This window comes from Mesoplodon mirus, assembly GCF_964341445.2.
Source record: "Mesoplodon mirus genome assembly, chromosome: 3".
In the NCBI taxonomy this organism is placed as follows: Eukaryota; Metazoa; Chordata; class Mammalia; order Artiodactyla; family Ziphiidae; genus Mesoplodon; species Mesoplodon mirus.
The window spans coordinates 168,405,776-168,432,028 of NC_138978.1; the positions used below are offsets into that span (position 1 = coordinate 168,405,776).

Consider the following 26,253-nt stretch of genomic DNA (forward strand, 5'->3'; position numbering starts at 1 on the left):
AAACTGGCTTCATTTTTGTTTTCTATAGCAAGCTAATTAAATGTAATTTAAAAATCTGCTTCCTTTCAGGTCAAGTGAAAAGTGCCAAATCTGTATTCTAAGCCATGGTCAGAAAAGAAGTCTTATAAAAGGCCGATCTTCTTCTATATCTATAAAGGCAAACCTATTCATGCCGACTGAAGTTAAATAGATGTGGGGTTTTATAAAAATGTTTAACTATGAAATTAAATCACCCTCGTTTCGTTTTACCCCGTTCAGCACGCTTATGTCCAGACTCTCTGGCCTTGCCTCTGCCTCCGCAAGTCAGTTTCATGTGAGCTCCACGTGCTCCTTCTAGAGGGCATTTGGCTGTGAGTCACTCACAAACACCATATGGAAGCTTTAAAAGCTACTTAGAGAATCTAACAATTTTCTGTGTAACTGAGGCAGGAAATTTCTGTTCAAGTGAGAAATTCTGTTAAAAAAAAAAAAAAAAGACATGTTGGCCATTTCCAGAAGAAAAATTTGTTCTCCCTCTCTCAAAAGGGAAGCTATGGGATGACATTCTGGAGCAAGGAAATATTAAGGATGGTTTGGATCAGGTTCCTCTGCTTATACAACTATTACTTTTTTATGTCCAAATTAAAATTCACCTTTAAGGTGGGATATAGTCTCTTAATAAATCTTCCTGTTTCTTTATCTTTAACACCCTTGTCTTTAAATTAATAAATACAAATCTGTTTAGTTTTATATTTAGATTTCCCCTACTCAGTAGGTTTAGCAATATAGTTATTTTATCTGTACTACATGCCATTTTCCTTTTGTTTTATATTACCTACATTTTAGATATCATTGTTGGTTTCATATTAGTGATTTGGAATGTCCTTTTTTCTACTTTGTCTAAGAGTCCCTGAACCTTCTACTACTCTGTGACTTTCTGGAAAAGTTTTATAGAAAGAAAATTATTCTCTTCTTTGTCCCATCCTGAAAGCTAGTTTTTCGTTGTCGAGGGGAAGGAAAAGAAATGAGCAATTCAGTAATTCCTTGTCAGTTGGCATTTTCTCAACCATGATTTTGAGGTAACACTGTCTCACAAATTTAAAAGTTTTGAGATCTTTTTTTTATGTATGAGCAATTCAGTTTCAGTTGCCTTAAGCAGAAGAAAAGGGTAGTGACTCTCACTCCCCTGTCTGGTAGATCCAGTGGGTGTTTATGGAGTAGTGCAAAGAAGACCTTTGTTTGCTCCATTCTCTTAATATTGTAGATTGTGAGAAATCTATTATCTTTAAGCACCGCAATAATTTGGGGAAAGGCCAGGTGCCGTTTTTGTCATTTCTACTCTAATTCTACATTTTCTGAGCCTTGATCTCGAATATGACAATATTCAATTATATTGTCAATTATACCTCAATAAAGCTGAAAAATAGTCAATCCTGACCCTTGGCGAGGCAATCTGTAATTCTCCATTCCGTGACCTCTATCCCCAATGTTAGGAAGAATTAATCCCTCCTTCTTTGGGGCACCCATGGCATTAATAGCTTCATACTGTATTCTATTTAGTTGTTCACATGTGAACTATGAGCTTTTTGAGGGTAGGGGCTTTGCCTTGTTTTTCTTCATTCCTAAAGAACCTGTAACATAGTAAGTTAGTAAATAATAGTTGAATGAATTCTCTTTCGGTGCCACGTTTTTCATAGAACTCAGTAGTCTTCATTCATCTATAAAGCTTGTTCACCTTTATAGAAATGAATCCTGAATCCTTTTCTCCATATTTTGCTAGTCAGTGCCCCATTTCCACTCCTGCTCCTCCAGAAGACAAGCCACACACACGTCTAGCATTATGACTGTATATCTAGTTTCTTCTCTAATTGTCTATTTTTAAACTTTCTTCTTGAATGCCATGTTACTTTTTAGGCATATGAACCTGGTGATTACCAAGGAATTCCTGGATCTCATTTAAAAGATTTCATTGTTGTGACAGTCTGAATATACATTTATATCTATAGATCTGTTACGTTAGTATGTTTTGAGAGATACGATATGTCTTGTGACCTATTGTTGCATTGAATTATAAGTATATTCACAGGAGTGTGAAAGGTCCTTATACTTTGAGTTTTAGCTATTACTCGAGTAGCTGCATGACTTTTTCCACACACCCACAGAATAATTAATTACTATTTCAAGGTGCATACTAGTAAATTAAATCACATTATTTGAGAGGTAGTAAAGCAAAGGCTACATTAAGTGTTCTGACAACTTCTAGGTAGTGGTTCCTTAGGCTTTTGTATTTTTTTTCATTGATTGGAAAACTGTTAAAAAAATAAAGGGAGGAGTTTGGTATGACATCATTAAGAAAACAGCTATTATCTGTTATCGCTATCATTTGATAAAAGAAAAGACATATTAACACCAAAAAAGGGGAAGATATGATCTCAGTATAAGGCTCTACTCTTTAAGTTGAATAAATTAAGTTTTATTATAGACTTTTATGTTTTCATTTTGCTATATATGATGGAATTTTGTCATGAATCACAACTGGCATATGGTCTACCCTTTGAGAACTGCTCTAGACTGAGCTAAAGCAGTCAGACTGCTACTTAGGCTACCATGATGCCCCAAATTATAAAGGGCTGATAATCCATCCCAGTGTTTCATCTAATTTGTGATAGATTGTATTTTCCAAGATGGTCGCGTCTCCCATCTCACGGTCACGACATTCCTGGCATAGGGAGGTGGGTCTCTGTTCTCTCATCATGAACCTGGGCAGGCCTGTGATTACAGTAGAAGTAATACTATGTGATTTCCATAGATCATAAAAGATAAAAGGTGATACAGTTTCTACCTAGTTCTCTTGAGATGCTGGCTTGGAGAGACCCATATGGACAGGCACTGAGGCCCTGGCTGAGCTCCAGCCAGCTGTCATCAGTGATACGGGTGAGTCATCTTGGAAGTGGATCCTCCAGTGGAGCCACCACAGCCAATGCTGTATGGAGCAGAGACAAGCCTCTGTTGAGCCCTGCCAAAATTGTTGATCTCAGCCAAATAAATGATTGTTGTTCTAAACTACTAAGGTTTGTGTCTGTTTGTTATGCAGCAATGTATGGCATAAAAATTTTGGAAGCAGGAAGTGAGAAATTGACATAACAAACCCTAAAATGTGGCGTTGCTATTTTGGGACTGGGTAGTAGGCAGATGCTGGAAGGGGCCAGAGGAGAGTGTTAGTGAAAGCCTGCAGGGCCTTAGATTATTAGCAGAATCTTTAAGGCTGTCTAGGAGGCTATTAGTGGGAATTTACAGGAAAGAGAGGAAAATGTTATTAGAAGCTGGAGAAAAGGGGCCCGTGTTATGCGATGGTGGTAAGTTTGGCCACACTTTTGTCTAAGTAATGAACTCAGTGATCCTGCTAAGGACTTTTCCAGTGTTCAACTGCCACCTGGATTCTCCTACTAAAATATGAGAGGAGAGAGATGAGCTGAAAAGGAACAGTTAAGTTTTCAAATAAAATTTAAAAGAAATATAAAGGATTCAGTACTTGCTAGGTTTGAAAATAAAATTAGTTCTCATTTCTAGCCTTTCTAGATGGCAGAAAATTCTCAAACTTTGAAATGGCTTCTGAGGAAAGATAAAATCTCAGGTAGGATTGTGACATCATTTTTTAAGACCTCAGAGATATCCAGGTGGTATGTCATGGAAACTTTCAGACTCAAAAAGGCTTTTCTCAGCATCAGACTTGAGGTGGGCTTTCTCAGTGCAGCTGGGAAGGTGGCCTCTAGCCGTTCTAGGCAGTCATCACCACAACTAAACTCAAATGGAAAGAGAGCAGCTCTCTCCCAATAATGGTATATATATCAAGGCATCATCTGATTGATCTTGCCTGAGTCCCATGCTCTGAAGCAATCACAGTGTTAGGGGGGTTGGGGAACTATGACTAATCAACCTGTCATGTGCCTGTCTCAGTCAGACAGTATAGTCTATCATCAAAAGATGGAGTTTGGGGGAAACACACTGGAAAGCCTCTCACCTCTCAATATTCAAAGCCACCAAAGTCTGTTCAACTGTCTCTACCAAAAATGGTGAAATATACATTTATTATTGCTTTCTTTTTTACTCTATGGGAAATACTGTTATGTGGAGAAATGTGATCATCTCTGTGTATTTTAGTTATGTGCTATCTGTAGCTCTCAGAACTATACGTAATCTAGAGCCGACTCTATGAATTTTGTTCAAGTTTTCTTGAGGTATGAGTATTTTTCCAAAAGCCATGGAGAATCTGACTTTTGAAATGTAAAACTGTATGAATCTTACCTGGAGGGTCTAGGTGACCCAGGTGAGCCTGAGAGGACAGCAGTGGGATAGGAACCAGATAGAACTGGAAGGACATGACTCAAAGTGACCTGAGGCATTGCAGTGGAGAAGAGAAATCAAGGTGACAAGCAATGTAGATAAAGTTAAGATGAAAATGGGAGAAAGGGTAGTGAACTTGGTAACCAGAAGAGTTCAGTAAGGGCAGGATGGGAATGAGTAAGGAATGGGTCTCTCAGGAGACAGCCTGAGAATAAGACAAATTGTTTTTTCAACATGGTCCTTGGGATTTATGGTAGGGATGGACCCAGTGGCTTAAAAGAACCATACCAGATGACAGCAACAAAATGCTGTCAAGCATCTATTTTAGGGGAGTGGCATGTGAGTACCAGTGGTGGTTGCTGCAGTCAGAGGGAGACATAGAGCTGTTGACTGATACTACTTAGTCTCAAGTAGCAATTGGGACTTCTGTTTGTTCATGTTTCCTTGATATAGTGATGGAGAAGATCGACGATAGAGTTAGTAATCTCACTGCTGTGGTATTATCCTTGGTGCCCAGGGGAAGAGGATTTGATTAGTGTGGCACAGGGCTGAGAGGGTAGAATTTCATTGTCACAAAATAACTTTCTTGAAAGTAAACTACAAATTAATAGCTTGTTCATTTGTTTAAATTTATGCTGTATTTGTTTTTAATGATTAGATTTGAGGTAAAGATATCATGTTAGGCATCACAGAATTTGGGATGCATTTGTCCTGTGAAGAATGGGTGATACTGTTTCTTCAAGGACCAAAAGCCAATGACAAATAGGATTTAAGGAGGAAAAGGTGAAACTCCACTGAAAAAAGAGAGATGGAAAAAGAGAAAACAGAAAAGGATGAATGAAAAAGTCAGAGGGGAGACAAAGCAGTGTTGAAAAGGGTTAGGGTTGAAGAAAGAAAAACAGTATATATTAAAAAACCGTATAGGAGGAGGTTCCATCTACATGGTCCATGACCATTTCAGACATTACATCAGGCAGAGAAAATCAGTTAAAACCGTTGTATATACAGACACAGCTTGAGCATTAAGAAATGCAAATTTCCCTGGAACTGGGACCACTTAGCTTCTTCTGGATTGGGGGTGGGGATAATGTGTGTAACCAATCAGAATGAAAGTAAGTTGGCAAGAAACCAATAGGAATTAGGCGTGGAAATGGCTTTCATGTGAAATCAGTTGGCAGTACTGTCTGTGACAAACAGACACAGAGCTGAGCATTTTTTGTGGTTTTCGAGTGCCTTCATCTTGATTTCAACTCTGAACCTGCTTAGCTTTGGCAGAAGGTATTGCTGGTCTTAACAGTTTAGAGAACTTGATTTGAGAGTGATGCTGTAATGATGAGTGGGCTCTGAAGGTGCCAAGGATGTGAAGTGCTACTTGAGGGACAGGTTTGAAGATACAACGTTTTGAATCCCATCTCTGGCCCACCCTCTGCTTCACACCAGAATCATTGTGGCTTGCAGGCCAAACAAATGCAAAATAAATATCCAAACATGAGCTCCACATATTGTTGGGGATACTTCAGGAGCCTTCAGGAATTTTAGGTTAAGTCTAGCTGCAAGGAAAAGAAAAAGAGAATGAGCTCTTCTCAAGACCCCACATAGATTTGTGCAAGCCATGTCCTACACAAAGGGGCAACTGTGGTGTGGGTGGGTATTGGGGCTGAAGTCCAACCTGTTATTCATGTGCCAAGCCATGTGCCCTGTTGTTAGCAAGGGAGACTTTTTCTAATTCACTCAAAGCTACCATATGAGCAAACCTCAACTTTTGTCTCTTCCTTTGTTTTGAGGTTATTCACATCCTTCCCCATCCCTGACCTTAACTGACGTGACTCAGCTTTGACCTTGTTTCTCATTTGCCATTTTGGATTTGGAGGGGCCTGAGAGAGGAAAAAAGGGACAAGGGATTGCAGTAGTAAAAGAAAATTCTAGAATGATTTGTACCCGTGGAGAAGGAGTTCCCCCTCAAAGAGTTCAGTTCATCAAATATTTATGGAGAGCCTATTGTGTGCCACATACTGTGTGCACAGCCTTAAGGAAAATCAAGTCAGCCCTGACCCTCAAGAAACTCACTGTCCAATGGGGAAGGCAAACATTACCATATCGTACAATAAATGGTACGTGCAAAAATCAATACAACCCCTCCCCCATACACACGGAGCAGTATGAGGAAGAAACACTAACACTGCTGTTAATGTTCTTAGAGCGAAGGTGGAACAGGCAGTATTAACATGTACCTTGTGGCAAGAAGAAATGTGCTTATATCTGAGTATGGTATTATCTTAGGTAGAAAGAATGTGGATGGATTAGGTCCGGGCAAGTCTCATTTTCTTCTTTTTTGTGTATCATAACGGGTTAGTCTGTACTAGTGAAAGTGTCAACAGTAACTCTCATCCAGGTTCATCAGTTGGGACTGAAAAAGCAATGGCAAAAGCAAACGTGTCTTTCTGGGTGCACAAAGAAGGCAACCAGCCTGATTTACTCTGTGGACGGTCAGCTGACTACATGCCAACAAAGGGACATTTCCCAATTCTTGTATGTTCCACTGTTGTTTTGGGAGGTAGGTGGTGGTTTTGATTTCTCCCTGTAATAACATAATTTTATTTTATTTTATTTTTTTTATTAGTCTCTGCTTTACAACAAAGTGAATCAGTCATACATATACATCTGTTCCCACATCCCCTCCCTCCTGCGTCTCCCTCCCTCCCACCCTCCCCATCCCACCCCTCCAGGCGGCCACAAAGCACGGAGCCGATCCCCCCGCGCGACGTGGCCACCCCCCACCATCCATCCACCTCACGCCCGGCAGTGTATACACGTCCATGCCTCTCCTCCGCCCCGTCACAGCCCCCCCTCCCCATATCCCCAAACCCACCCCCAGTAGGTCTGTGTCTCTATTCCTGTTTTACCCCTAAGTTCTTCATGACATTTTTTTTCTTAAATTCCATATATATGTGTTAGCATACGGTATTTGTCTTTCTCTTTCTGACTTACTTCACTCTGTATGACAGACTCTAGGTCTATCCTAGGTGGTTGTTTTTATTTATTTATTTATTTTTTGCGGTACGCGGGCCTCTCACTGTTGTGGCCTCTCCCGCTGCGGAGCACAGGCTCCGGACGCACAGGCTCAGCGGCCACGGCTCACGGGCCCAGCTGCTCCGCGGTATGTGGGATCTTCCCGGACTGGGGCATGAACCCGTGTCCCCTGCATCGGCAGGCGGACTCTCAACCACTGCGCCACCAGGAAAGCCTCAAGGTGGTTGTTTTTATACCTCATCTCTCCTCTGCCCTCTGAACCTTTCTTAGTGCAGAATGTAATCACAACTATAACAAAAGAAGGGGGCCAATGAAATTATAAGATGTTAGTGAATGCTACTAGTCTTGTTTCATTTATTTGTAAGTATCACCTATACTGTGCTCCTTCATTCGGTGACATTTGCTGAGCACAGCAGTGTGGAGAATAAGATAGTCCTTAAGCTCAAGGAGACCTGTCATGGGGGAGACAGGCAGACAGATAATTACAATGCAGTGTCGTTAGTATAACTATAAAGGTATGGTCCAGAATCTCTGGTAACAAGGGAGAGGGAGAGCCTTACACTGCTTGGCTGCCTGATTGCCTGCCAGGCCTAACGTGACCAAAATATCTGGGATGAGGGGAGGGCAAATGGGGCAAATAGAACTCAGATATATGGATTACAATTTGCTTAGTTAACATCATCAATTTTGTCCATTCTAGTATAGCTTTTATGTGATTTTTCTTTAGGGAAGATGCACCACCCACCCACCCCCTAGTGGGGAATTAGGAAAAGCTTCACCTGTAAGGTCTCTTAAACAATGATTAAGAATTCAATAGGTATGGTAAATGATACTCATGCAGGTAAAATAACGTATTAAAAAACACAGATGCGTTATTCCATAATTCAATGCTAGCGACTAGAGAACATTTTCTAGTCCCCTTAAAAATTTTTTTATTTGGGAAAAATGTCAGCTGCTTTAAAATCCTTTCTGGAACTAGGAAGACTATAAAGAAACAAGAGGGAAGAGATATGGGAACATACGTGTATGTATAGCTGATTCACTTTGTTATAAAGTAGAAACTAACACACCATTGTAAAGCAATTATACTCCAATAAAGATGTTAAAAAAAAAAGGAAAAAAAAAAGAAAAGGGTTAGGTATGCTATGTTAAATGTACACACACACACACACACAAAGAAACAACGAAGCAAACACGCATGAAGAACTTTAATTTTACTCATTTTAGGGAATGAAATTGCTTTCTCTGGGGTCTTCAAAACACTCATTAGTGACCTTGGTCCCTTTTGGTACTAGGAGGTGCTGTTGACCATGAATTTCGCTAGCTTTGGATCCTTTATGATTATATAGAGACAAGTCCTCCAGCAGTAAAGGGCATTGCAGAAATAGTTTGAGAAACATTTCTTTGGCTAGCCTTATGCATAAGAAGTATTCAAAAAATATTTACTCTGCGGCATATGGGATCCTCCCAGACCGGGGCACGAACCCGTATCCCCTGCATCGGCAGGCGGACTCTCAACCACTGCGCCACCAGGAGCGGCTGGGCCCGTGAGCCATGGCCGCTGGGCCTGCGCATCCGGAGCCTGTGCTCCGCAACGGGAGAGGCCACAACAGTGAGAGGCCCGCATACCGCAAAAAGAAAAAAAAAAAAAAATTTACTGATTTGTCATGACCTCTGGCTGGAAGGAAGGAAATGCAGACTCTGAGATACCAATGAGTCTTGCCTTAGGCATAAATTAATTGGAATATAGTCGATATATTGCCTCAGGAGGTAATGAGCTGAATAATCTTAGAGTAGGGAGTTTTAAGTCAAGAAAATGCATATAAATAGGATAGCTAGTGTCTTTTCACACTTGCTGGTGAAGGCAGTTTTCCCTACGGTTAGATCTCAGTTAAAAGTATTTCTGGCTTTTAAGAAAACTATAGAATATATGTTACTGTAGCTTAGGAGGAGTAATGATTAATATAAGGCATACTTGATAGGCATGAAATTTGGTTTTTCATAATTTCTCATCATCAGATCCATAGGCAAGATACCCATACAGTGATCCTAACGTGCCACTGGGTGGGCAAATGGGAGTTTGTTGGAACTTCAGTATTTTCCAAATTCACCTATGAGTGATGCCTCATTATGTGTGTCTTATACTAAGAGCATTTCTAACAGCTGTCATTTTTTCATGATGATATGACATTCAGAGGAAGTTTAAAATCAAATACCTAGAGAGAGGTAATATTAAATTGTTTTTAAACCATACCTTATGTCCAAATAACACATACATGTATTTTTTTTTAGGACTTCTGAGGGCATTTTTAAAGAATTCTGAAGTCATTGTCTTGACAATTCTTTCTCTTGTTGGATTTTTGATAGGACAACTGGCCTACAATTTTGCTGAGGTGATGTACATATGAAAACTTAGAGGATACATTAAAGAACAAAGACCAAAAACAAGGTCAACTCCCATCCCCATCCCTGAATGAGTGGAATTATTGTTTTTTTTATGTGATGAGCTACTGAGAAAAATTTATCTGGTGTTAAATTTTTGAAAATGAAAAACCATCCAAGAAAGGAAACAAATTAGAAAGGCTTAAAATAAAGCAGTAATTTGGAAGTGAGTAAAATGTGATTGCATTCTTGGGTTCTTCGTCACCTGCCTTTGGTCCTTACTCTTGTTTCCTTCCCCTGTACATACGCTGGACTTTCCCCTGCTATTGTCTTCAGCACCCTCGGAGACTCTAGTTACAAAAGGCAGCAGTTACTGTCATGATGAAGCAAGGTTACTATTTTCTAACTGCCAGATTAAATGCAAAGCGTGCATGATATGAAACAGAATATAGATCGAAGAAAAACTTCATTAATTTACTTTATTGACATGATTTCAAATGTATAGCTGTGTGATCAACAACAATTTGTCTCCACTCATTCTTTTATTTAAAAAAAAGTGGAGACAATGCTTGTACATATTTAGGATTGTAAAAGCCTCTTGTTATTCTTCTGAAATACCACACAACTAACATCTTTTGAGTGTTAACTATGTGCCAGGCTCCCTTTTAAGTTCTTTGTTTTCTTTTTTTTTTTTTTTTTTTTTTTTTTCTTTTTGCGGTATGCGGGCTTCTCACTGTTGTGGCCTCTCCCGTTGCGGAGCACAGGCTCCGGATGCGCAGGCCCAGCGGCCATGGCTCACGGGCCCAGCCGCTCCGCGGCATATGGGATCCTCCCAGACCGGGGCACGAACCCGTATCCCCTGCATCGGCAGGCGGACTCTCAACCACTGCGCCACCAGGGAGGCCCTCTTTGTTTTCTTTTTAATAAATTTATTAACTTATTATTAACTCTTGAGTTAATTCATTCATCCTCACAACAACCCAATGGAAGTAGGTACTCTGTTCCCATTTTACTGATGAGGAAACTGAGGCACAGAGATGTTAAGCAATGAAGATTAAACTATTAATTGGGCCAAAGACTTTTTAGGAGGGAATATTTACAGCACTTCAGTCATTGTTGTTGTTAGTGTTTTCCATTCATCTGTGTATAACCTTCATGATTTATGTCCTATATACACGATCTGTACTATTATCTAGGTATTATTTTTCTCTACTTGACTCACTGAAAGATTTTAAAATCCTAAGCAAATATCTGTGAAATCACAAGTATCCATGCAAAGTTCTTTTTTTCCTCTTATGCAAATTAAAATAATTATCTAACAGTCAAATAAAAAATACCTATCTGTGAACCACCTAAAATCACCTCAGGGATCACCGATGGTGAAGTACGACTTTTGAAAATACTGATTACTTACCACAAGCAATGTTTGTGTAGCCTAAACTCACACACGTTTCTGGTGAGTAGAGGACTATGCATGTAACTCATGTGGATGGTTAGTTATATCGAGAAATCTACAAGACCCCCCAGGACTGGCCTTGTAGATAATCTCTCATTAGTTGCAAATTGGAATATTATAAAATTTATATTGATTGACAGAGCATCAACTTAATTTCTAATACTTCAGAATGGTAGCAAACTAATTTCTTGTTTGCCTTTGTTACTTTAGATGCACCAAGTCGTCTACCCTCTTCTAAGAACACCAAGTTTTTCACTTTATTGTTATTTTTCACCTTTAATTATATTTTTGGCTGCTTTGGATGTGGACTTCTATGTACTCAAGAATGTGTTTTGGCAGGTAAGAACACATTTTAAGACAAATTATGGTCCATTCTTGCTTATTCATGTTGACAGAGAATCTGACTCTCTACAAAGAAGATTAATAATTCATAAATCTCACATTTTTAGTTGTTTTATCCTCTTCATTCTGCAAAACCACTAATTAAAGAGAGTTGAGGGGAGAGAGAAGGAATTAATATTTGCTGAGTGACCACTGTGACTAGGCACTGAGTTATTACCTCCATTTCACATGTAAGCAGAGTGTAGTTCAGAGGTCACAAGGCTGATAAACGGCAGAACCTAGATCCTAATCCCACCTCTGACTTCATCTCAGCCGTCTATCTGTAGGTTTGTCCATTTTCACGGCTCTGGTTGTTTTATTTATGCATTCTCTCTCTCTTCTCTTAATCATGCTTGCCAGATTATTTTATTTTTCTTTCCAAAATGTTTTATTTTCTTTGATTTTATTCTGTACTTTTTCTAACATCTTAAGCTAGGTATTAGTTGATTGACTTTTAGCTTTTTTATTTTTGCATTCTGTACATTTAAGGTTTTAAGTTTTCTTGTAACAACTCTTTTATATTCACCTCAAATGTTTAGATTTTAGTGTTTTCATTTTTATCCCTCCTAACTAAATTTTATTATACTTTTTTCTTTGACCTGTTAATTATTTAAAAGTCATTTTTAAATGTCCAAATACGGCTTCTAAATTATCATTTCTCTTGTCACATTGTGATCAGAGAATGTGCTTTGTGTATCAACTCTTTGATTTTTGTTGGAGTATTGTTATTTTCCTAATTTTTTCCTCATTATTACCCTTTTGTCCCAAATAATGCCTTTGCCTTAAGTCAATTTCATCTGGTATTATTATAGTTACACTAGCTTTCTTTTGGTTAGTATTTGCCTGCTAAAAATTTTCCATTCTTTTACTTTCAAGATTTTGATGCCCTTATGCTTAGATGTCTTTTTGATAATATACAGTTGGATTTTGTTATTTTATCCAGGTTGAGAATCTCTGCTGGGCTTTTTTTTGGATTTTGGGGGTAATATTTGTTGTAATTAAAAATAGATTTAGGGGGCTTCCCTGGTGGCGCAGTGGTTGAGAGTCCGCCTGCCGATGCAAGGGACGCGGGTTCGTGCCCCGGTCTGGGAAGATCCCACATGCCGCGGAGCGGCTGGGCCCGTGAGCCATGGCCGCTGGGCCTGCACGTCTGGAGCCTGTGCTCCGCAATGGGAGAGGCCGCAGCGGTGAGAGGCCCGCATACAGCAAAAAAAAAAAAAATAGATTTAGAAGAGAAAAAGATTTTAGCAGATTTGAAACACCAAGGAAGATATGTAGATGCTCAACATCTTAAATGTTATTAGGGAAATATAAATTAAAACCATACTGAGATACCACTGACATTCCTATTAGAATGACAACAGCAGCAATAACAAACCTGATTAATACCAAGTGGGGGTAAGAATGCAGAGAACCTAGAACTCTCATACATTGCTGGTGAGATTGCACAATGGTACAGTCACTTTGGGAAACAGTCTGGGAGTTTCTTATAAAGTTAAATATACACTTGCCTTATGACCCAGCAATTCCACTCTTACGTATTTATCCAAGAGAAATGAAAACTTAATTTACACTAAACCTCTGTGTGAATCTTTATGGCAGCTTTATTCATAATCTCAAAAGTCTGGGGAATTCCCTGGTGGTCCAGTGGTTAGGGCTCCGCGCTTCCACTACAGAGGGCGTGGATTTGATTGCTGGTTGGGAAACTAAGATCCTGCAAGCTATGCAGCGCAGCCAAAAAAGAAAAAGAAAAAAAAATCACAAAAGTCTGGAAACAGCTCAAATATTATTCAGCCAGTGATGAATAAAGAAATTGTGGCACATCTTACAATGGAATACTATTGATAGGCACAATATGGAAGAATTCCAAATGCATTATGCTAAGAGAAAGCAACCAGACTCGAAAGGGTACATATTGTATAATTCCATTTATCCATTCATAGACCTTCCTTCTAGCAAAGGCAAAACTGTAGCTTTGGAAAACAGATCATTGGTTGCCAGGGAGTGGAAATGAGGGAAGAAATTGACTACAAAGGGACAGCATGAAGAAATTTTTTGGGGTGATGGATCTGCTTTGTTTTTTCATTGTGGCCATGTTTACATGACTGTATGCATTTGTCAAAACTCATGTAACTATACATCAGAAGAGTGAATTTTACTGTATGTAAATTAAAGATAAATTTTTAAAAATCAATTGATTCAGTTTTCTTTATCCTTTTTGTTCCTTCTGCTTGTTTAAAAGTTTTGCATTCTGTTGCTGTTTTTAAGGCAGGCATTGCTGATTGCCTATTCCTTTCTTTCTCACTAACAGAGTGACTTACTGTATTTTGTATAGAATGGTAGTGGGCCCAGTGTAAAATAGTGCTACATTTCCCAGCATCCCTGACAGATGTGGTAGTGTTAGAAAACCGTTGGGCAATGAAATGTATACAAAAGTTTGCTGACCATGGCTTCTTCCAGAAAGCACTTAATAAGGGAGCCAAATCAGCTGGCATGTGCTTTTTGCCCACTGTTTTACCTTTTTTTCTGCCTGGAGCCCTGCAGGTCATCACTTCAGAAACACCAGGAAATGTTTTACACAGAAGCAAGAAAAATTTGCATTCCATTTTAGAACATTTTGATGTGGAGAACTGTTAAGCTGGAATAACAACAAGACAGATGGGTGAATTGGTCTTTTCATAGTCAGGTAGAATTTCATTTGTTTGGAAGGGATGGTTTCTTTGAGGCAGGTAAACTAGAATACCTTTTACATTTATCTTCCCGAGTAATTGTATAAAATATATAACGAGATCTGATTCTTAACAAGAGTAAATGCAGTCATACCATGTTTAGGTGTTAAATCTAATAATGTGTTATGAATTCGTTTCACAGGTTGTGTTAACCGGATTAATTAGCTTCTCTACGGCATTCATCGTAATTGGATATGTGGTTCTGAAATTCAATAAAGATTCATGGGATTTGCAATCTTGCCTCCTCTTTAGCATGACCCTTGGCATTACAGATCCTGTTCATTCTGTGAATTCACTGAAAACTATTGGTATGTCAGATTTATTTCTCTCTCTTATTTTGAAGATATGAGGATAAATTATTTCCTTTTGATAATATTTTTCTTGCACGAATTGTGCATCCAGCAGAGTAGATATCTGTGCTTTTTTTCCTTGAGGATGAGCATTGATTGAAGTATGCAAAGTGGATAAGGCAACCCGGGATCTGGGATAAATACTCTCAAATAATTTTTTTCAAGAGAAAATGTTATCTTTCTAGAAGGTGATAAAAGTAAGCATTCTTCCATTCCATTGAGTTTTAAGCCACAAGGTAGAGACTCAGCTCTACCTCTAATGGCACTTTTCCGAGGCCTAGGTACCTCTTGTTAGAACTGCCTTTATTTTGGAGCAGCTAACCTTGGGCATGTGGGAGAGGGAGTTGTAGTTTATTTAAAAGAAATGGGGTGAAAGTATAGCCTGGCAAATATGATATTCAATAAAAGCTTATTCCCAAGAGGGTTAGGTGTTCTCACTACTTCCCATCTTATTTGGTAAAAGGTAATTGCACTCTGAAATATCCTGTTCTTTAACACAGCAGTAATTTCACTGTGAAATATCCTGTTTTATTAACACAGCAGTAAAAACATAAAATGGTTAGATGGTATGATTTCTGTTTTTGACTCAGAAATATTTAACCAACTTTAGGGTTTCAGTTATATTTAGTGGAAAAATGTTGCCTTACAACTGGGGGGGGACAACCCACCACACAGGTGATAGTCCCATTTTTACACCCATTTATACTTACAGTTGAGAAAACATAGGAGGTATTGACACATTTGCTGGTGATATTCTAAATTGTGCCAGATATTTCTCAGAGAGTCTGATCCTGTCCTATTTCTCTCTTTTTTCCCCATAGGTACAGTTTTTTCTATCTTTTCTTCATCTCTTTTTCTCTTTTAGCCATTTGTATTTGCCACTTGTTTTATTCACCTCGTTATTTTCCTGCTCCCTTTTCTGCAATCTCTTGAGTGTAAGAGGCTCTAATAAACTATAAACTTTATTTATTGCAGTTTCCATATTCAAAAAATTTTTCAGGGCTTCCCTGGTGGCGCAGTGGTTGAGAGTCCGCCTGCTGATGCAGGGGACACGGGTTCATGCCCCGGTCCGGGAAGATCCCACATGCTGCGGAGCAGCTAGGCCCGTGAGCCATGGCCGCTGAGCCTGCGCGTCCAGAGCCTGAGCTCCGCAATGGGAGAGGCCACAACAGTGAGAGGCCCGTGTACCGCAAAAAAAAAAAAAAAAAAAAAAAAAAAAAAAAAATTTCAGAAAAGGAGTAGAAATCTTCTATTTAAAAGAAAACTAGTAAAGGTATTTGACTTGGTTGATATTTTTTTAATGTCAATAATACTAAGGTGGTGCATGGTTCTGGATTCAGTGACATCCTTACCTAGTGACATCTTTACCTTTGTGTGAATTAGATAAAAAATGATCCTTTCTATCTAATTGTCCTAATACATTACTTTTTTAAGGAAAAATATGTTTTGCCATATGCCTAAAATTACCATAATAATATACAAAACTGCAGTTCCTACAGTGTGACGGGAGTTTCATTTGATGTGGCACCCTTGTGCGCTATAAAACCTGCACAAACTAAGTCTGAGGTGGCCTGACCCACTGAAAAAAGTAGTGGATGTTCACATGCAAGTTAAAAGGAACTTGTCTATTCATTACCTATTTTAAAAGAATGCACAGGGCTCAAACAATTTTTACTTTAAAACAAATCTGGAATGGGAGCTTGTAAAGGAATAAAATACAAAGTTTTAGTATGACCTCAATTAAGTAAAAGGAATTATATGCTTTAAAAAAGACTTCAACATTCAAATGGTTTTGTCTGGGTCGTGGAATTACAGATGATTTTTGTTTCATTCTTTCCTTTTCCAAATTTTACAGTGAATTAGTGAATATAAATTAGTTCACATTAAGCCAATAAAAAATGTTGGGAGTAATTCTTATGGTGTTTTACTATTAAAAATAACTATACATCAAATTCAAAACTTCATACAACAAACGTTATGCTTTACTTGCTCCTGGTTGACTCACTGAATCTGAGGGAAGAATTAAAGTGTTTCTTGACTAGCTAAATCAGATGTGCTAATAATAATCTTCAAACCTGTGTAACCAGTATTTTGTGTCTTCTGTCTGAGTCAAAGTTAGTAACAAGTAGTAATATAAGATGATTATAACTTACCTTGCCTTTTATTTTCTTTGCTTTCTTTATTGGCTACAATAATGAAGCACAAAGAACAGAAATAAACAGCCTGAATATTGATCCACAATCAGGCACTGAGTTACCAGAAATTCTGTATTATCCTGGTATTTATCCTATCATTCAGGAGAGTTTTTGTAAAGATAAATAGAATCTGAATATTCTGATATTTCATATACTCAGATCAAACACTGGAAAGCAGAGATTTACTTTCTTTTCAACTACATAGAGTATCTTAAGAATAGTAATAATGAGAACCCCCAGCTATACATTTTTAAGTGTTATGTGTTTCAAAGACACCAAAGGAGAAAAAGTAGAATCTTAATCAGATTCAGTTCTGCTTGGATTAAAAAAAATAGTGTCATTTAATGTGATCAGTTTGGATTTTGATGCAACGGAATATATTAAACAGCTGCTTTAAAAAAACATGTAGTTGTATAATTCTTTCTATATCAATTTGTGGTTAAATTATTGTGTCACATGTTCTTAAATTTGGGTTTATGCTCTTAAGTAAAAGAAGTCCAGGGCTTCCCTGGTGGCACAGTGGTTGAGAGTCCGCCTGCCAATGCAGGGGACACGGGTTCGTGCCCCGGTCCAGGAAGATCCCACATGCCACAGAGCGGCTAGGCCCGTGAGCCATGGCCGCTGAGCCTGCGCATCTGGAGCCTGTGCTCCGCAACGGGAGAGGCCACAACAGTGAGAGGCCCGCGTACCGCAAAAAAAAAAAAAAAAAAAAAAGAAGTCCAGGGCTGGCCCACAGCTCCATGAACTCATCAGGGACACTGGGTCCCTCTATATAACTCCTGGAGTTAAGATGGAGTAGCAAGGACTAGATTTACCTTTCTGCCTGAACCAACTAAAAAACTAGACAAAATATATGAAAATGAAAAACAGTTCTCAGATAGTGTACATCAGGCCGTGCAGGACAGTGATCCCCAAGAAAGGAAAAAAAGAGGTGCATTCTTGATTGCCCTTGCCGCAGCTTGTTACCTGGAGAGAGTTTCCAGGTCTTCATGTAGGGAAAGGTAACCTAGGTAGAGCCTGGTGGTTTCTTTGAGTAGGGGAGATCCAGAGTTGGGTGTCCAAGAAGGCCAAAGCAGTTAAGAGTTCATGGGGCAAATTACTGCAGAAATTAAAGCTGTACTGAAGAAGGAATTCTGAGAGCTACAGAGACGCCCACTTGAGTCTTTGGGTGACTACTCATTAGTGCATGCACATGAAGAAACTTCCCAAGGCTGGGAAGAAAAATACTAAAAGGAGCAGAGGGAAAAATCCCTTATGTTTACCACAGCCAGCATGGAAAACCATCATAATTCATAGGACATCAGGTAGAGGACTCAGAATGTTATTGCCTCAGTAGCATGGAAAATTAACCTTCGACTAAAGGCTGCTCTGGCACTACCTAACAAATCTAAAAAGCAAGCCTCAAAAGGGTCAAATTGTTTCCAAGTAACAACTGCATTCCAGAAAAAAGTTCAAGAATATTTATAAGAATACAAAAAAATACAGAACTTAATTAGGTAAAACATACAGCACGTAATTAGGTAAAACATACAGTTCTGTCATCTGTAATAAAAATTTGGGAGGCATGCAAAGAAGCCAGAAAATATGACCCATAGAGAGTATAAAAATAATAAGTAGAAACAGACCTAGCAACGCTGCAGATGATAGAATCATTAGACAAATATATTAAAACAGTTGTTGTGGGCTTCCCTGGTGGCGCAGTGGTTGAGAGTCCGCCTGCTGATGCAGGGGACACGGGTTTGTCCCCCGGTCCGGGAAGATCCCACATGCCGCGGAGCGGCTGGGCCTGTGAGCCATGGCTGCTGAGCCTGCGCATCTGGAGCCTGTGCTCCACAACGGGAGAGACCACAACAGTGAGAGGCCCACGTACCGCAAGAAAACAATAACAACAAAACAAAAAAACAGTTGTTGTAACTATATTCCATTGGTTCAGAAAGTTAGAAGAAAGATTGAGTATAGGGTATAATTGCTCCTATCAGCTTATGAGAGCCAGTTGTTAAATAATTAGGAGTTTTGCATGCTAGTGGTTAAACGTTTGGTAGCTTTGAATTAGTTATTGTGGGAGTGTTTGCACATGAAGTTGGCAAATGCTACAAATCAGGCCTTTTTTAATTTTGAAAAGCTGGTTTATCAGCACACCACTGGGCATAGTAGATATAAAAGAGACCTAAATCAGACTTCTAGAGATTAAACCCACAATGTCTGAGATGAAAAATACACCGGATGGAATTAACATCAGATTAGACATAGCATAAGAAAGGATTAGTAAACTTGAAGATGTAGCAATAGAAACTCCAAGATGAAGCACAGACAGAACAAGACTAAAAAAAAAAAAAAAAAAACCTAAATAAATAAATAGAACATTAGTGAGCTGCGGGACAACTTCAGTGCCTTAATATACAAGTTTGTAAAAGAGAGGAGAGAGAGAGAGGGAGGAACAAAAAATATTTGAAGAAATAATGGGTGAAAAATTTCTAAATTTGATGAAAACTATAAAGCCACAGATTCAGGAAGCTCAACAAACCTCAAGCCAAAGAAACACAAAACTACACCATGGCACATAAAAATCAAATTCCTAAAAACCAGTGGTAAAGAGAAAATTTTAAAGGCAGCCAGAGAAAAAAGATACATTATATACAGAGAAACAAAAATAATAATCATAACAGACTTCTCTTCAGAAATATTGCAAGCCAAAAGATGGTGGGCAATATTTTTAAAGTCCTAAAAGAAAAATACTGCCAGCTTAGAATTCTCAGTGAAAATATCTTTCAAAAGTAAAGGAGAAAAAAAGACTTAAACGTATAAAAGCTGAAAGAATATATCACCAACAGACCTACACTACAAACAATGTTAAAAGAAGTCCTTCAGGCTGAATAAAAATGGAATCAGATGGAAAATTTCATCTACACAAAAGAATGAAAAGTACCATAATTGTAAACCGATGGGAAAATATGACTTTTTCTTATTTTTAATCTCTTTAAGAGATAATGAATATTTAAAGCAAAATGATAGCAGTCTATTGTGGGGTTTATTTATCTGCTCCTCCCCTTTGTGTATGGCTTCCATCCTCAGGTTCACAAGTTGGCTACTAAAGTTCTAGCCATCACCCCATATTTCAGGCAGGAAAAGGAAGAAAGATGCTCCTTTCAGCCAAGTCTCCTCTCCCTCCAAGAAATTTCCCAAAAGTTCCACTCAGTAACTTCCACTTACATCTCAGTGGCCACTCTTAGAAGCCCAGGAGTTGGGGAAAAATTGTCATTTATCTGAGCACATTGCCACCCTGAATAAAACCAGTTTTGTTACCAAGAACAGAAGGTAGATACTGGATGGGCAGGTACCAATCACTATCACCCTACTTATAAATTGTATAACACTAGGCAATTAATTTGATTATATTTTCCATTAAACTAAACTGTTAATGAATGTTAAGTGCCAATAAGATTTTGTGCTTAATTTTTAAATACCAGCTTAATTGAGATGTAACCCACATATCATAAAATTCACCCTTTTAAATTGTACAATTCAGTGGTCTTTAATATATTTACAGAGTTATGGAACCATCATCACTGTCTAATTTTCGAACATTTTCATCAACCTCAAAAGAAATCTCATACCTATTGGCAATCATTCATCCCTATTCCCACACTCCCAAGTTCCTGGCAACAAGTAATCTATTTTTTGTCTATGGATTTGCCTATTCTGGACATTTCATATAAATCAAACCATACAATATGTGATTTTTGTGTCTCGCTTCTTTCACTTTGTATGATGTTTTCAAGGTTCATCCGTGTTGTAACATGTATCAGTCAGTACTCCATTCCTTTTTGTGGCTGAGTAATATTCCATTGTAGGGATAGATTACATATGTTTATCCATTTATCAGCTAAAGGACTATGTGTTGTTTCCACTTTTTGACTATTATGAAAATGCTGTGAACATTCATGTACAAATTTTTGTGTGGACATATATTTTCAGTTCTCTTGGGTATATGTCTAGAATTACTAGCTCATATTTTGTACTTATTTCTAAAATGTGATTCTTTTGGAGTCCAATGATTCATATTTATTCAAGCTAAATGTAGTGACCTGAGAAGTGTTTTGTCTCATTGCAAAGCTCTATCATGCTTTGAGGCAATGGACATTTCAAGAAGTGCTATTGCCATGTTCCTTTGCCATTGGAGATATAGAAGGCATAATGGAAAAATTTTAAAAATGATCGTGATTGTCATATGGACCCATCCCATTATGATCTCCTTTTATTCTAGCATATTCATTCTCTTCTATTTTTGTGTTTCCTGTGGAAGAGCATCATTTTCATGCATTATATTAAATTATATTTTATATTTCCCTTTCCAGGCATTTCTAAAATGTATACTGATATCATTAGAGGAGAATCAATGATTATCTGTGGCTTCACATCCATTGTTTTTGGAGTTTTTCGGAGCAACATACTTAGCATTTCCAATTTTAGGGGTAAGAACATTATTTTCTCTGTATATTTTCTAACATCATTCTTATATGGTACATTTCAATTCATACTGAAATTAAAATATATTCAAGATGTCTTAACTTTACTGCTTTCCCTATACTTTACTCATGGACCAATTAAAATAGTGTATCAGGTAACAAGAAAATAATTACCATCTATGTGTTTTCTCAGAGATTATGGGGGAAAAATTGTTAAAGAAATGATTTCATCTCCCCCAGTATGCATGCACACACACACACACACACACACACACAATTGTGTCATCTAGCTTAGATTTACTTCTTTCCTAGACCAATCTGGATCTCAACGAGTGCATGTTAAGAACTGGCTTGGTCCTGGATTTGAGTCTGAGGGTGAAAGCAGAATGGTTCAAGCAATTCTGGAGAATCAGGTCCTAGAAGTGATAATAGTCAGACTCATGTGGTTAAAGTTTGCTGGGATATGGACTAGGTTGATATCCTGGATTTCCAGATGTGGTACTAAGGAGAGAAAAAAGGAGGGAAAATCACAGCATGAAGAGGGAAAATGTGTCTTCCTGATACATATATGAAATACTAGTAGGAGGAGAGAGGTGCTACAAGGAGAAAGAAATTTTGATAATAGAGGTTTGCAGTGCTTCTCATGGGGGAGCTAAAGGCATTTGGGGTGGAACAATCTTTGTTATTTAGGACTACCCTCAGCTATGTCTGGTATCTGCTCACTAACTGCCTCTATTGCCCCCAGTTACTGTGACAATGGAAAAATTTCCTTCTCCATTTCCCAAATATCCCCTGGGATGGGGGCAGGAGTCACAAATAGACTGTAGGTTGGTAGGGATCCTGGACATGGTGTGCTTGACCCTGCCACTGTTTGTAAAAAAAAATTGAATTTGAATGTCTTTTGGTTGATCATTCACTGTCCAGCTTGTCATAGCTTTTTCACATTTATGCTGTTTGCCTGACTCCTGAGGGCGTTTGAGTCTGCTGTCCCCAGATAAGCAAACCTCAAGCTGCAGACTGTAAGGGAAATATATCCCCAGAAAGCCTCTTTTGCCAGGCTTTCAAAGGAAACTCCCATCTGCTGAAGAGCAAGGTCCCCACTCAATATCTCAAGAGCAAACCAAAGTGCATAGACCCAAATGCCATTAATGAAAGAAAAAATATTATACTCAACTTTTTTTTTCTTATTTTCTTTTTCTAGAGTTACATATAATCTTGGGCCTCAGCTTGGACATTTTGGGAAGCATTATATGTGGATATTGGTGTGCAAGGATCATTCAGTTTATATTGACTGACCTGTTTAGCAATACACTGACCAATATCGTTCTTTGTATCTCAATGGTGTACTTGACTTTCTACACTGGTAAGGCAGAAACAGATATAAAAAATGCCATCCTTAAAGTGAACTTTATGCACTTAAGTTTTTCCTTCTTCTTGAATCCAGTTGCTTCTTCCCAACCGCTTTCCCCTTGATGTGGCTCCTCTGTGCGTCTTGTCCTATTATCTTGCTGCCACCTCTAGCTCTTTCCTGGTCTCTCTTAACATCCCCTCAATTTCAACTCCATGTCCCTTGCCTTTGCATTCCTCCTCCATGTGGTAACTCTCTTACTCTTTTTTAACTCCACCCTTTGATCTTACGTTTATTCACTGGCAGTCCCGTGGAAGAGGAATCAGACCTGAGCTGATTTCTGCTCTGACCCTTAGCAACCCATCTCTAAAATGAGAAAGGTGGGAGACATGCTCCTGAGGTCTTTTTCCAGCTCAGCAGTACCCATTCAATGGGTACCAAACTGAGGGGACTGTAGAAATGGCGGCCCTTGCCTGAGGCTAGGAGGCAGGAAACAGAGAAATCAGGTATGTCTACATCTGGAAGAGAAGCAGGAGAGTGGAATGATCGCAGAAGTCAGAGTGCCTAGCACTGGTAGACCTTTAACAATCATTTCCTAGTTTAGTCCAGTGAGATTGGGAGCTAAAGATTTTACCCCTCTGACTGAGGTAACCAGTCCCCCAAAGCCATAGTGACCGTGGTAAAAATATGTCCAAGTTCTGCTTCTGCTCTTACCTCACACAGTGGAGCAACTTCCATCCATGAAAGCCCTCAGGTATCAAGAGGTTAATTACTCCTCTTTTCACCTCCAGTGACCAAACAGAGCTGCTTCCTGTACAGATAAATTGCTCCCTATCGTTGCTCACTACCCCAAATCAGTAAAATACAGAAAACATTCACTGAAGAGTCATTTCTTTCAACTTTCTTCATTTTTTCCCTCCCTAATGTACCTATTATGAATGCCTTAAGTGTCTGAAGAAAAAAATTAATTTAATATTTCCTTTTTTCCCCCATTAGATCCTAAGTTCCTGGAGGTGGAGGCTATCTCTTATTCATTTGTATATTTATTCTCTTTTCTCTGTTCCCCCCAGCCAAGCCCAATGCTTGCCATATGCCCTACAGTAATTTAACACATACTGGTTGAATAAACTGTTAGTCCTTAGAGAGCTCTGATGTTAGGCAAAGCTAACTTGAAATCCAATCTTTATAATTTATTAACTTGGTAACCTTGGACTATTACTTAACCTCTCTAAGCTTTAGTTAGTTTCCTCATCTATAAAAGTGATATAACCTAATTTAGAGGGGCGTTACAGGCATTAGTGAGGCAATTTGTGTTGGGTGACTCCCTCATGCTGGTGTCCTGGAGGTAGCTCTTGCTGGCTCATGAGAGCTGATTGTCCACATCTCTTCCCAATGCTCTATTTAAGTGACATAATGTTGGTAGCTTGAAATTGGCCTTAATGGGACCATGGAAATTGGCAGACACTACCAACTGGGGCTTTTTTTTTTTTTTTTTTTTTTTTTTTACCCCCCAGATTGCCACTTTTAAACATTTACCAGCATACCACTGGGCTCAAGGTAGGGCAGCCAATAAATGTTGGTTCCTTTCCCCTTTCCTCCTAATTCATGGAGGTGCTCCCAGTCAGTGCTTGAGAGGTCTGGAATAGATTCTCCCTCACAGCTCTCAGAAGGAATCACTGCTGCAAAGCCTTGGTCTTGGAAATCTAGCCTCCAGACTATGAGACAATGAATTCCTGTTGTTTATGACACTTAGTTTGTGGCCCTCTGTTACAACAGCCCCAGGAAATGAATACCCCTCCATCATCCATTACACTTTCCTATGCTTCAGGAGCTAAAAACAATTTCGGGCAGTTCTTTCCTCTTATACTTAATCAGATCCTGACAACAAAAGTCAGCAATAGACAGTTATAAGGAGGAGTTCCATTGCCAGAAAGCTAAACATAGGTAAACTTCTCATTTACACATTCTCTAATGTTACATTTCTGTCATGTTATCTAATTTTATTTTTTCCTTCATTAATGAACACACTGTTAACTGGCTTAAATCCAGGGAGTGTCTGATTGAGGTTAGAGAGTCAACTCTTTGAGCACATTTTTGTCTCTATTGTATTAAATTCACAATACTTGGGCTTTTAGAAATCACTTGTATCAACACATTCATTCTTTTTCTTAAAATAAAATAGTCAAGATATTGCACAGACATTGCCGCACAGAGAAAAGACATATTGAAGCATTGTTGGTTGACAGGTAGTGCAGCTAGAAATATTAATATATCAGCCCACGGAAGAAAATATGAATTTAGTGTATAAAAGGCAGTGTATAATTCATGAAAGATAGTGGGTTATATAAAAGTCTAGCCCAGAGGTACAGCAAGAGAGGTGGTAGGAGAGGTCTGTCCTATCAGAAGGAATATTTTATCCAGTGACATTGGTCAGAATTTCTGGCGAATGGAGATAATAAAAAGTAGACAGGGCCTCCCTGGTGGCGCAGTGGTTGAGAGTCCGCCTGCCGATGCAGGGGATACGGGTTCGTGTCCCGGTCTGGGAGGATCCCATATGCCGCGGAGCGGCTGGGCCCGTGAGCCATGGCCGCTGAGCCTGTGCGTCCGGAGCCTGTGCTCCGCAACGGGAGAGGCCACAACAGTGAGAGGCCCGCGTACAGCAAAAAAAAAAAAAAGTAGACAGCTTTTAGTCAGTTTTATTGATTTAAAACTCTCTACAAACAATGCATTCCTTTCTTACCCGTGCCAGGGCTGATTGCTGTCACTCTTTTTTGTTATGTCATTGGTCTAGGCTATAAATGTCAAAGGACTTCAGTCATCACCCTAATATTTTCTAGTTAGGAAATGTCCATTCCTGAATCCTGTTGTTTTTTGGAGACAGAGTCCCTTTGATTCTCCTAGTAGGAGGACGTTCACTTTTTCTCAACCAGAGAAGGAAAGAGAGAGACAGAGTTTGATGGAGAGAGCCACTTTCCTGTGGCATCAGTTTTCTGTGGTGGTTTCTTTCTGTTGAATCAGAAAAATTTTACAACTCTATTTTTAACTACTTGGGTTTATGCTGATGAAAATTACTCCCTTTATTACATGTTCTATGACTTTTTTCCCCCTTCTTGAACATTTAAAACACCATTTAATGTAATAGCGTTTGTAATTTTTAGAAGACTTTGTTTTTCTAATTATAAAAGTAATACATGTTCATGTAGAGTTTTGGAAAAATTCTGAAAAGTCAAAGAAGAAATCACCTATAAACCTATGTCATAAAGTTAACCACTGATACCTTCTGTTAAATGTACTCAATCTTTAAAAAATACATATAACTGTACATACATGTATTAATGAATGCATTCACACCATATGTTCTTGTAACATTGGGATTATACTAAATAATATCAGTTTTAAAATAAAGTTACTTAGTGGTTTCCTCATAGCAAGTGTGACTAAGTAGTGACTGTTACTAAAAAAGACTGTAAGCTTTAAAATCCCATACTACGAGTCGTAGGGAATTGGAAATAAGACTTTGAGAAACAGCTTCCCTATTGTCACAGTTCCCAGTACCACTGGTTTTATTGTCATTTGTTATTTATATTAAATTC

General features: G+C 38.7%; 1 protein-coding gene across 4 annotated transcripts in view; it reads left to right on the forward strand.

Moving 5' to 3' along the window:
• The window catches only part of SLC9C2 (solute carrier family 9 member C2 (putative)), a 155,941-nt gene that overhangs the window by 54,454 nt on the left and 75,234 nt on the right, over positions 1 to 26,253 (forward strand). Inside the window, exons 6-11 of one of the 4 annotated variants that reach the window (XM_082612957.1) lie at positions 6,716 to 6,877; positions 9,646 to 9,746; positions 11,402 to 11,530; positions 14,444 to 14,609; positions 21,202 to 21,318; positions 22,514 to 22,675. In XM_082612957.1, the coding sequence (XP_082469083.1) occupies positions 6,716 to 6,877; positions 9,646 to 9,746; positions 11,402 to 11,530; positions 14,444 to 14,609; positions 21,202 to 21,318; positions 22,514 to 22,675 (837 nt within the window). Of the gene's footprint in view, positions 1 to 69; positions 3,013 to 6,715; positions 6,878 to 9,645; positions 9,863 to 11,401; positions 11,531 to 14,443; positions 14,610 to 21,201; positions 21,319 to 22,513; positions 22,676 to 26,253 lie in introns of those variants that run through there. The other 3 variants (XM_082612953.1, XM_082612954.1, XM_082612956.1) reach the window with 3 other exon arrangements.